This window comes from Rhincodon typus, chromosome 11, assembly GCF_021869965.1.
Source record: "Rhincodon typus isolate 14 chromosome 11, sRhiTyp1.1, whole genome shotgun sequence".
Taxonomy (NCBI): Eukaryota; Metazoa; Chordata; class Chondrichthyes; order Orectolobiformes; family Rhincodontidae; genus Rhincodon; species Rhincodon typus.
In genome coordinates, this window is record NC_063342.1 from 75,369,306 (window position 1) to 75,382,235 (window position 12,930).

The 12,930-nt window shown below is 42.2% G+C and overlaps 1 protein-coding gene across 1 annotated transcript in view; it reads left to right on the forward strand.

The window, feature by feature from the left end:
- LOC109919377 (diacylglycerol kinase eta-like) overlaps window positions 1-12,930 on the forward strand; it is a 139,952-nt gene that overhangs the window by 60,739 nt on the left and 66,283 nt on the right. Inside the window, exons 11-12 of the mRNA XM_048602936.1 lie at window positions 686-799; window positions 9,226-9,360. Coding sequence (XP_048458893.1) covers window positions 686-799; window positions 9,226-9,360 — 249 coding nt within the window. The remainder of the gene's footprint in view (window positions 1-685; window positions 800-9,225; window positions 9,361-12,930) is intronic.

The window sequence follows — 12,930 nt, forward strand, 5'->3', positions numbered from 1 at the left end:
TGAAGCAGCTGAGCACTTATTAGCAATGTTACCCCCCCCGCCCCCGGCTTACAGTGATTATGTCCTTAAAATTGTCATTAACTTCAAAGCCATTGCATAAATTAGAAACTTCACATCAGGGTCCAGATCATCCAGGGTGATCTAGTGCTCTAAAATCAGTCTTTGGTGTTCCGCAACTCCATATTAATAGGGGTATTGAAATTATTACCGATGACTTTCAAAACTGTTGTTGAGTTTGCTTTTTAAATTTATTGTTCCCAGTTTGAAAACTTAGCTGGTTGGTAGAGAAGGCTAAAGATTTCTGTTGGTATAATGAAGCAGCTGATCACTTTGAGTAAATGGGAAACCACAGAATAGTGTGTGTCCACCCACTAGCATTACCACCACTAATGTCTATCCTTTTATATCTGTGACCATGTAAGGGTGAGTTTTATGATTTTGCCCTCTCTTTCAGTGCTTAATTCAAATAGATGAAAGCTTGTGTCTGCTGCAAACTGGTAAGGTAACATTGCTAATAAGTGCTGTTGTGATAGGAGGGCCAATTATAAAGTTACCACATACAACTTCTTTCAAAGGTAATGCCTTCTCTGCCAGACCAGAAAGGGATTCACTTTGCAAGTGCTGAAATGCTTTGCCATGCAGCTGTTTGGTCTTTCCCAGAGTTATGACGTTTCTGTTCTTTTAGATTTTTGGTGCACCCTCATTTGACGACAAGATCTTGGAAGTAGTGGCTGTGTTTGGAAGTATGCAGATGGCAGTGTCAAGAGTTATTAAACTCCAGCATCACCGAATAGCCCAGGTCGGTATGTTGCCCATAAGATGCTTTAATATTTGAAGCAACTGTTTAATCATCAGATGAAAAGTTTTATCTGCTGTTCTATTGGGTTTTGAATTTTTATAGAATAGCTTTATGGAACTATGATCTTTTTAAATCTTCGGTTTTTTTTTCATCATCTTGCATCTCAGCTCTTCTTACCTCCTGAAGCAATCTGCTTTCTTCCATGATACTTCTATTAAATCGTTTGTGCAAGTTGAGATTTTATTGTCCAGCATAACCAGCGACATTAGTGTCTGAATTTGGATTGTACTTCACTTTGTTCTTGTTTTAACACCGAATTCAGCTGAAATTACCATTGATCGTTGATCATTGGTCATTACTGTGACAGAGAAGACTTCTCCATCATGCCAGCAGTGAAATTTCTGACCAGTGTCTGCGACACCTCTGGACATCAAGGAACAGCCTGTGAGAAAGTGTAAAGCAGGATCTTCTATGACTGTTTGAAGCACTGGATAATGTTTGTTGAGGAAGCATTAACTGGCATCAGGTTAAGTACATGGCTAACACCACAAATTCTGCTTAGTTGAAGTAACGCAAGAGCTGAAGTTCATACAACAACTTACAGCTGTATAGCATCTGTGGAAGGTCCCAATGTGCTTCACAAGAACGTTATTGTCTTAAAATCGAATTACCAAAGGTGATAGTAGGACAGCTGACAGGAGAGATTAAGATCAGTTCTAAAGTGTCTTGAAGTAGCAGACCATAAGACAAGAAGAGGTAGGAACAGAAGCAGGCCATTTGGCCCCTCAAGCTTGCTCCACTATTGAATAGAACCATGGCTGATCTGACGTTTCTCATATCCACTTTCCTGCCCTTTCCCTGTAACTTTTGATTCCCCTACTGATCAGGAATCGATCTCAGCCTTAAATATAACAAGGAGTTAGCTCCCACAGCTCACTGTTGCAAGGATTTTCCAAGACTCTCGACCCTCTGAGAAAATAAATTCCTCTTCATCTCAGTCCTAAATTGGTGTTCCTTAATTCTGATATGATGCCCTATGGTCCTAGATTTTCCCATGATGGGGAAACATGGTCTCAGCCTTTATCCTGTCAAGCCCCTTTAGAATCCTACATGTTTCAGTGAGATCACGTCTCATTCTTCTAAACTCAAGTGAGCAGAGTCTCAACCTGTTTGGCCATTGCTCATAAGACCATCCCTCCATACCAGGGAGACAGTAAGGACTGCTGATACTGGAAGCTACAGTCAATAAATATGGAGCTGGAGAAGCACAGCAGGTCAGAAAGCATCCAAGGAGCAGGAAAGTCAGTGTTTCGGGCTGTAACCCTTCGTCAGGACCATGATGCCAGGAATCATCCAGTGAACCTTCTCTGAACTGCCTCTAATGGAATGATACCTTTCCTTAAGTAAGGGGACCAAAACTGCCCTCTGTTCCAGATATGGTCTCTCCAGTACCTTGTACAGTTGCAATAAGCCTTCCCTGCTCTTATATTGCAACCGCCTGGAAAATGAGGGTCAACATTCCATTAGCCTTCTTGACTGCCTGCTGCGCCTCTGTGCGAGCTTCTGTGTTCCATGCACAGTCCTTTTGTGTTGCAGCTTTCTGCGGTTTCTCTCCATTTAAATAATGTTCTGTTCTTTTGTTTTCCCTTCCATAATGAACAACTTCATATTTTCCCACATTCTGCTCCATTTGCCAACTTTCCTCCCATTGACTTAATCTATCAATATCTCTCTGTAAACTGTTTGTATCCCTCACACAGCCTGCATTTCCACCTATTTTTATATTGTCTGCAAATTTGGCTACAGTACATTCACTTCTTTTCTCTAAGATATTAACATATATTGTAAACAGTTGCGGTCCCAGCATTGATCCCTGTGAAATCTCACAGGGCCACCAAACTGAAAAAGAACGCTTTAGCCCCACTCGTTGTTTCCTATTCATGACCCATGCCAATATACTGCCTCCAACATTGTGGGCTGTTACCATATAACTTAATCTCTTGTAGGCACCTTGTCAAAATCCAATGCAACACATCTACTGGTTTCCCTCTATCCACTCTTGTTGAGACTGCCTTGAAAATCTTTAGTAAATTAATTAGACACAATTTCCCTTTCATTATGCCACATTGACTCTAGATTATGATTATCCAAATGTATTTCTGTTACTTCCTTAGGAATTGATTCCAGTATTTTTCCAACAATAGATATCAGACTAATCAGCCCATACTTACCCACTGTTTGCCTTCCTCCCTTGTTGAATAACAGTGTTACGTTAGCAGTTTTCCAATCGTCTGGTACTTCTCCAGAATCGAAGGATTTTTGCAAAAATTACAGGCACTGCATCCACTATCTCTGTAGCTACCTCCTTTTAGGATCTTAGGATGCAAGCCTTTAGGGCCAGGAGACTATTCTGCCTTTAGCCCCATTAGTTTGTCGAATACTTCTTTTGTGATGGTAATGGTACTTAATTCCTCCCAATATTCTTTAGTATTAATGTGATGTTTGATATATTTTCACCATAAAGACTGATTTTTAACTCCTCTGCCATTTCCTTGTTCACCTTGACTTGTCTCCCCAGATTCATTTTCCAAGGGGCCGATGTCAATTTTGACCTTTGTTTTCCTTTTTATATATTTAAAGATGCTCTTATTGTCAGTTTGTATATTCCTCCCTTGTTTGCCCTCATAGTTTATTTTCTCAGTCTTCCTGATGTTTTTAGCCCTGCTTTGCTGGATTCTGAACTTATCCCAGTCTTCAGGGCAGTCACTGACTTCAGCCTTCTTATATGTATTTTCTTTGAACTTAATATTCTCCATAGCTTCATTGGTCAGCCATGGTTGGTTTATCCCTTTCTTAGAATCTTTCCTCCTTATTGAGATGTATTTTTGCTGAGAGTCATGAATTACCTCCTCCAATGTCAACTGCTGCTTGCTTATTGTCTTTCCTGCTAATCTATCTGCCCTGTTCACCTTCGTTAACTCTGTCCTCATTTCATTGTAATTTTTTTTTTAAGTTAAACGCAATTGTTTCCAACCCAAGTTTCTCTCTGTCAACGTCATGATCACTACTTCCTATGGGATCTTTTACTTGGAGGTCATTTATTAAACCCATCTCATTAACTATTACCAGTTCCAAGATGGCCTGATCCCTCGTTGGCTTCATGGTATGTTGTTCTAGGAAACTATCCCTAACATGAATTCATTGTCATAGCTACCCTTTCTAATTGGATTAACCCAATCAACATGAAGATTAAGATCATCCTTTGCTGTCGCTCTATTCTTTTTACATGCTTCTATTATTTGTTGATTTGTTGAAACTAGAACTAGGGGGCATTGCCTCAAAATAAGGGGGAGCAGATTAGGACTGTGTTGAGGAGGAACTTCTTTTTGTGAACCTATGGAATTCCCTGCCCAGTGAAGCGGTTGAGGCTACATCATTAAACATTTTCAAGGCCAAGCTAGATAGATTTTTGAACAGTAAAGGAATTAAGGGTTATGATGAGCAGGCAGGTAAGTGGAGCTGAGTCCATAGAAAAATCAGTCATGATCTTATTGAATGGCGGAGCAGCCTCGATGGGCCAGATTGCCTACTCCTCCTCTTGGTTCTTATGTTCTTATGTTTACCTCCACTCAAATGGACTCCACATCATCCAAACCCAGATCATCTCTCACAACTGTCCTAATTTCATTTCTTATTAAAGGTGCCACCTCACCACACGTCCTTTCAAAAGGTCAAGTATCCTGGAATGTTAAGTTCCCAGTTTTAATCTCCTTTGTTTTTATTTATTCATTTTGTGGGATGGGGGCATTGCTGTCTGGGCCAGCATTTATTGCCTGTCCCTAGGTGCCCTTTGGAAGGTGGTGGTGAGCTGCCTTCTTAAACTGATGCAGTCCACCTGCTGTGGGTTGACCCACAATGTCATGAGGGAGGGAATTAAGAATTCCAGAAGTTTGACCCAGCAACATTGAAGGAACAGTGATATATTTCTTAAGTCAGGATGGTGAGTATATCTGCTGCCCTTGTCCTTCTAGATGGAAGTGGTCATGGTTTTGGAAGATGTTGTCTGAGGATCTTTGGTGAATTTCTGCGTTGCATCTTCTAGATAGTACGCACAGCAGTTACTGAGCGTCGGCGGTGGAAGGAGTGGATGTTTGTGGATGTAGTGCCTATCAAGTGTGCTAATTTGTCCTGGATGGTGTCAAGCTTCTTGAGTGTTCTTGGGGCTGCACCCATCCAGGCAAATGGGGAATATTCCATCACACTCCTGACATGTGCCTTGTAGATGGTGGACAGGCTTTGGGAAGTCCGGAGATGAGTTACTAGATGCAGTACTCCTAGTCTCTGATCTGCTCTTGTAGCCACTGTGTTAGTGTGGTGAGTCCAGTTGAGTTTCTGGTCAATTATAATCCCCAGGATGTTTATAGTGGGGGATTCAGTGATGGTAACACCATTGAATGTACAGGTGCAATCGTTAGATTGTCTCTTATTGGTCATTGCCTGGCATTTGTGTTGTGTGAATGTTACGTGCCGCTTGTCAGCCCAAGGCTGGAAATTGTCCAGATTTTGTTGCATGTCAACCTGGACTGCTTCAATATATGAGGAGTCGCGAATAGTGTTGAATACTGTGCAATCCTCAGCAAACATCGCCAATTCTGACCTTATGATGGAGGGAAGGTCATTGATGAAGCAGCTGCAGATGGTTGGACCTGGGACACTACCCTGAGGAACTCCTGCAGAAATGTCCTGGAGCTGAGGTGAATGACCTCCAACAACCATGACCATCTTCCTATGTGTCAGGTATGACTCTAACCACTGGAGAGTTTGCCCCTGGTACCCATTGATTCCAGTTTTATTAAGGACCCTTGATGCCACAGTCAGTCAAAAGCAGCCTTGATTCAAGGGCTGTCACTCTCACCTCACCACACCTCTGCATTTCAGCTTTTTCATCCAAGGCTGTAGTGAGCTCAGGAGCTGAGGGGTCCTAGTGGAACCCAAACTGGGCGTCACTGAGCAAGGCATTGCTGAGTAGATGCTGCTTGAAAGCACTGTTGATGACTTCATTGACGATTGAGTATAGAGTGATGGGGCAGTAATTGGCCGGGTTAGATTTATCCTGATTTTTATGTAGAGGACATACTTGGGCAATTTTCCACATTGTCGGGTAGGTGCCAGTGTTGTAACTGTACTGGAATAGCTTGGCTATGGGAGTGGCAGGTTCTAGAGCATTAGTTTTCAGTATTACTGCCAGAATGTTGTCAGGGCCTGTAGGCTTTGCAGCGTCCAGTATCTCCAACTGTTTCTTGATATCACATGAGTGAATCAAATTGATTGAAGACTCGAATCTGTAATGCTGAGGACCACTGGAAGAGACCGAGATTGATCATCCAAATGGCACGTCTGGCTGAAGCTTGCTGTGAAAGCTTCAGTCTCATCTTTTATATGCTGGTGTGCTGGGCTCTTCCATCGTTGAGGATGGGGATAGTTGAGGAGCCGCCTCCTCCAGTGGGTTGTTTAATTGTGCACCACCATTCATGACTGGCTGTGGCAGGAATACAGAGCTTTGATCTAATCCATTGGTTGTGGGATTGCCTAGCTCTGTCTATCACTTGCCACTAAGCTATTGGCACACAAGTAGTCCTGTTTAGGGGCTTCAGCAGGTTGACACTTCATCTTCACGTATGCCTGATGCTGCTCCTGGCATGCCCTCCTACACTCTCTATTGTACGAGGGTTGATCCCTAGCTTGATGGTAATGGTTGAGTGGGGTGTATGCCGGGCCATGAGGCTGAACAATGTTTCCGTAATGGCTGTGAGATCATATTTATTTACCTTGAGTTGCACCATCAGTTCATCTACCTTGTTCCAAATGCTTCATACATTAAGATCCAAAGTCTATAATCCTCAACTCCAGCACCCCACAAGGCTGTGTACTCAGCCCCTTATTATACTTCCTATACACTCATGACTGGTGGCCAAATTTTGTTCTAAATCCATCTACAAGTCCACTGACGACAGCATCGTTGTTGGCCAGATCTCTAACAATCATGAGACAGAATAGATGAAAGACGGTGCTTGATGGTATGGTGTAAAGGACACCTTCGGTGCCAGCAAAACGAAAGACCTGGTCATTGACTTCACACCTCTGGCTACATAAATGATATTGGGGTGGAGATGGTTGATAATGTCAGGTTTCTAGGAGTGATGATCACCAACAATCCGTCCTGGTCCACCCATGTTAATGTGATAATCAAGAAAGCACAACAATGGCTCCACTTCCTTGGGAGGCTCCGGAAATTCAGCATGTCTGTAAGGACTGTTACCAATTTCTATAGATTCACCATACAAAGCATTCTATCCATATGCATCACAGCCTGGTATGGCAATTGCTCTGCCCAAGGTTGTCAGAAACTACAGAGAAATGTGACCAAAGCCTAGTCTATCACGCAAGCCATTCTCCCATCCATTGAGTCCATTTATACTACTTGGTGCTTTGGGAGAGCAGCCAATATAATTAAAGACCCCTCCCACCCTGGTTATTGTCTCTTCCAACCTCTTCTGTCTGGCAGAAGATACAAAAGCTTGAACATATGTACCAACAAATTCAAGAATAGCTTCTTCCCTGCCGTTAATAGACTTCTGAATGGACCTCTCAAACTTTCAATTCATTGTTGATGCATCTTTCTGCATCTTCTCTGCAGCTGTAACATTGTTTTCCTCGCTCTGTTCTGTTACTGTAACGCACTTTGTATGGCATGACCTGGCTGTACTACACACAGAACAAAACTTTTCACAGTACCGAGGTACATGTGACAATAATAAATCAAATCAAAAATAATATATCCAGTTAATTACAATGAGATATTAATGGACTAACTGGATGAGAAAAACTAGCAAATAGATTTCACTGTAGGCAAATGTGAGGCAAATGTGATCTGTTTGGACAAAAAAGAGATGGAATCGTGTGCTGGAGGTCCAAAGAGACTTGTAGACCTCGATATGCAGATCGTTAAATGTTATGCACAGATACAGAAAACAATTGAAAAGGCGAATGGAATGCTGGTCTTTATATCTAGACGATTTCAATATGAATGAATGGAAATCGAGTTTCAGCTGTAGAATTATCCAACATGCGAAGGACTCTCAGCAATTCTGAGCACCAGGCTTTAGAGATGATATGTTAGGCTAGAGGGAGTGCAATGCGGGATCCCCAGAATAATACCTGGAGTCCAAGAGTTAAATTGCAAAGAGAGATTGCACAAAATGGGGCGGTAGTTCCTGGCATTTAGATAGTTTGAGGTGGTTTGATCAAAGTTTAAGATGTTAAGAGGAGATAAAATCACCATAATCCTACCAGATCAGAGGGCTGCTGTTTCATTAGAGAGAGACAAATGGTGGCAGTTTAACCTGAAGGTCACCATGCCTCAGGCAAGGGGAGAGATTGAGAAGGAGAGTCCTTCATGCTAACCTCAACTGGTGTGGCAACTGAGTCCATGCTGTTGGCATCACTCTGCATTGCAAGCCAGCTGTCCAGCCAACTGAGCTAACTCATCCCACATAGTAAGGGAGAACAGATATGATGGATAGTGAGAAACGGTCTCACCTGAGACTCGGGCTAGGAAACAGCATCTAAAATCAGACCCAGAACTTTCAGGATTGAAATTATGAAATACTTCTGCTTGAAAAGGGTAGTAGAAGCTAGATGAATTGTCAATTTTAAATCTGATTTTTTTTTTTTGTTTCTCAAACATATAAAAGGGTATTGAGCAAATCGGGTGTACAGCATTAGGTCATAGATCCACCGCAGAATTGCAGAACAGACTTGAGGTCTAAAGCTTGGGCTCCAGAGTTCTTCTGTTATTCTCTCATTAAACATTGGTCCCAGCCTTACTCAGTGAAGTCCATATATCCTTTGCAGGAATCTCCCAAACCAAGCTATTCCACCACCCATGTTTCAAAACTGAAGTCTGTGCTGACTTTTCTGAAGAACAATTGGGTTCATCCTAGTGCTCAGCATTTTACCATAGCCCTACAATTCTTACCTTCAGATATTTCAGGATGAATGCGAATGCAAATGCAAAGTCAAAGCTCTACACTGTCCTGGTATTTTTCTACAGCACTAATGGTTTCACAGTTCAAGACTAATCTCTTTATTTGTCAGCATACATTTCAGCAAAATTTCATCTGAGCAACCAAAAGAACAATCTTAAACTTCAAAGTGCAGTCATCTCCCTCTCTGTCTTGATGTGTTATATCTCCCCTGATTACTCCACAGTTACTCTTCTTTACCTGACAATATCCTCAGTGTTCTAAAGTGGCTGCTGCTTTGCTGATATGAGATTTTGAATAAAACTCTTAATGTTTGTTGTTGAATTGTCAAAGTCTGATTGTGTGCAAAACCTTTGATTAAAGTGACTTAATATCCTGCAGTGTCGGTCTGTGAAGATTACCATTCTGGGAGATGAGGGCGTACCGATACAGGTCGATGGGGAAGCCTGGATCCAACCACCTGGGGTTATCAAAATTGTGCACAAAAACAGAGCACAGATGTTGACAAGAGACCGAGTAAGTGTTTGTTTCTAAATACCTAAGAAACCGTTTCATTTTCTGTACAATTGCCAGAGAATTTTAGAGATTTCAATTTGAACACTTGTGATGTTGAACATAATGAGTAAAGAACAAGATATAATTTCAGGTGACATGAGGTGAGAAGATTATACAGTGGAATGGTCACAGAGGTGTAGTTTTGTTCCCATTTTCAAGCCATACCTTCTGTCTGGTTTAATGTTATTCTATGTGGCTTCCAGGAATTTAGGCAGCAGAGCTGGCTGGTGCAGTAGAGTTAGTTCCAGGACAGACTGGAAAGCTGAGGAATATAAAATTGTGACATGAGGGTGTAATTACAGCATGTCATGTTTAATAGATAATTTTCAATACAAATTGGGCATTTGAGTTTATTATTTAACAGCATATGTATGGCGTTACTGATTAAGGATCCCTGTAGGGTCATACTGATTACAGATCCTGGTAGGGTGGAACCGAATACAGATTCCTGTAGGGACTATTGATTGTAGATCTCTGCAGGAGAGTACTGATTACAGATCCCTGTAGTGGAGTGCTGGTTACGGATTCCTTCGGTGGGCTATTGATTTGGGATCCCTGTAACGGAGTATTGATTGCAGATTTCTGTAGGGGAGTACTGATTGCCGATTCGCTGTTGGGGAGTACTGATGGCAGATTTCTGTAGGGGAGTACAGATTGCCGATTCCCTGTTGGGGAGTACTGATGGCAGATTTCCATAGTAGAGTACTGTTTTCAAATCCCTGTAGGGGAACACTTATTACGGATTCCTTTAGCGGGCTACTGATTAGGGATCCCTGCAGGGGAGTAGTGATTGCAGATTCCCTGCAGGGGAGCACTGAAGAGGATCCCAGTAGCGCAGTACTGGTTACATATCCTTGTAGAGGAACACTGATTATGGATTCTTGTATGGTTGTACTGATTGCATATCCCTGTGGGGGCATACTGATGAGGGATCCCTGTAGCACGGAACTGGTTACAGAACCCAACAGTGCAGTACTGAATATAGATCCCTGTAGGAGAGTCCGGATAACTGATTGCTGTGAGGGAATACTGAACATGGATCCCTGTAGGGCAGTACTGATTACAGATCCCTGTAGGGGACTACTTACAGATTCCGTTATGACATTACTGATTAAGGATCCCTGTAGGTGAGTACAGATTATGGATTCTTGTAGAGTCGTACTGTTAACAGATCCCTATAGGTTGGTACCAATTACAGATCCCTTAGGAGAATACTGACTATGGATCACTGTATGATTTTGCTGATTACAGATCAGGGTAGTGAGTATTGATTATAGAATGCTGTCGGCTGATACTGATTGCCAAAGCCCTGTAGGGGAGTTCTGATTATAGATCCCTTAGGGGAGTACCAACTATCAATGCCTCTACTGTAATACTGATTACAGATCCAATAGGAGAGTGCTGACTACAGGTTCCTATAGCGGAGTACTGATTACGGATTCCTGTAGGGAAGTATTGAATACCAGTCCCTATAGGGGTTATTGAAAATGAAATCCTGTAGGGCAATACTGATTGCACTTTCCTATTAAACAATAGAAATTCCAGATCTTATTCAGGTCATTCTAATGACAGACCAAGGTAGATCAGGGCTGATTTCGTATGCTCGGAAGAAAAATAATTCTGGTCCCTCCTGAGGCCAGTGTGAATTATGGATCTCAAAATAAGATGAAAATGCTGGAAATATTCTGCAATTGTGGCAGTGCCTTTGGAGAAAAATGCCAAGTTAATATTTCACACAGATGACCCTTCATCAGGCCTTGGTAAAGGTGCAGATGTAACAGGTTTAGACAAATGCAGAGCCAATAAAGGTGAGTAAAGAACAAAAAGGCAGCTCTCTGATCGGGTGGAAGGTAGGGGAGATTAAATTAGAAAATGGACGAGGTGCAAGGCAAAAGACATGGAACAAGTGAAGAAGCAGAAGTTATATCTAAGGAGGTGTAAACAGATGCAGAACCATTGTCAGTACCTCTTGTCCAAGCAAAATAAGGCATTGTTCCTTGAGCCTCATTTGAAGATTATAGGTGACCAAGGACAGAGAGGTCAGGTTGGAACTTGAACAGAAAACTAAAGGGGCTCAGGATCATTCTTGGTGACTGAACAGTGCGAGGCACTCCACCTTATCTGCCCTTCTGAATCAGCAGTCACTCTGTTGGTTTGATCATGTGAACCATATAGATTAGAGCCATATTCCTGAAAAAGTGTTCTATGACAATCTCACTGTTTACATGAGACCAACTTATCACCCACGTTTGTGATACAGGGACATCTACCATTGAGAACTTACAGTGACCCATTTGGAGTTGATTCATGGGAAGTCATCACAGCTGACCAAAGTGCCTTGAGACAGTCATGAGGAGCTGTGTGGATAAAGCAGAGAGTACAGGATAAATGACAAGATGTGGAAAAGTGAACATGCTGAAAGAAAGGAGCATCAGTCAGTCTCAGGCCTGTGGTGTCTATCTGGGCCAGCTGTGGAAGGGAATGTCATTCCTTGTGAGGAGATGGTTATATAATGGTCATATCACTGGGCTAGTAATCCATAACTCCAAGCTATTGTTCTGGGAGTATGTTTCCAATCCCACAAGGGCAAATGCAGAAATTTTAATTTAGTAAAATCTGGATTAAAGAGCTAGACGAATGACAACCATGTAATTACTGTCAATTGACATATAAACTCATTTTGTTCACTAATGTCCTTTAGGAAAGGAAATCTGTCATCCTTATGCAGCCTGGCCAGCACGTGACTATAGGTCCACAGCAATGTGGGTGATTCTCAGGGCAGTTAGAGAAGGGCAATAAATGCTGAATGAGGCAGCGACGCCCACATCCAACAATGAATGAAAAAATCTACTCACAAATTGGCTCCAACAACTACAAGAGATGATATTCAGTGCAGAAGTGAGAAACACCCTGGGCACAGACCATTATCTCCTGAGACATCTGTTTGACCTGGAAGTGTGCTTTGGTCCTTGGACATGGGAAGGGAGGAGGTAAAGGGCAGGTGTTGCATCTTTTGAGCCTGCAAAGAAAGATGCTGTTAAAGAGTCAGTAGTTTTCATAGTAATTGAAAGATGAATCCCACCAGAAGACTGGAAGGGGAGGGGATGCTGTGTTCAATGGTGACAAGGTTGCAGAAAAGTTAGAGTATGATTTGCTGAACAGAGAGGCTGGTGGGATGGGTGATGAGTATAAGAAGAACCCTTTCATGGTTATGTGAGGAATGAGGAAGAGGTAAAAGCAGAATTGCAGGAAATGACACCAATATGGTTGAAATGTTCTGAAGAAGGGTCACTGGACTTGAAGCATTAACTCTGCTGAATTTCTCCAGCAATTTCTGTTTTGGTTTGTAGAAAATTAGGCCTAGTACTGAATGACATTTTACAGTGAGGGGATTTCTATTTCTACAAGACACTCCTCCCCTCCAGCTTGTAAAGGGAGCAGTTGAATGGTGGAACAAAAACAAATTGCTGGAAAAACACAGCAGGTCTGGCAGCATCTGTGGAGAGAAAGCAGAGATAATATCTCGAGGAT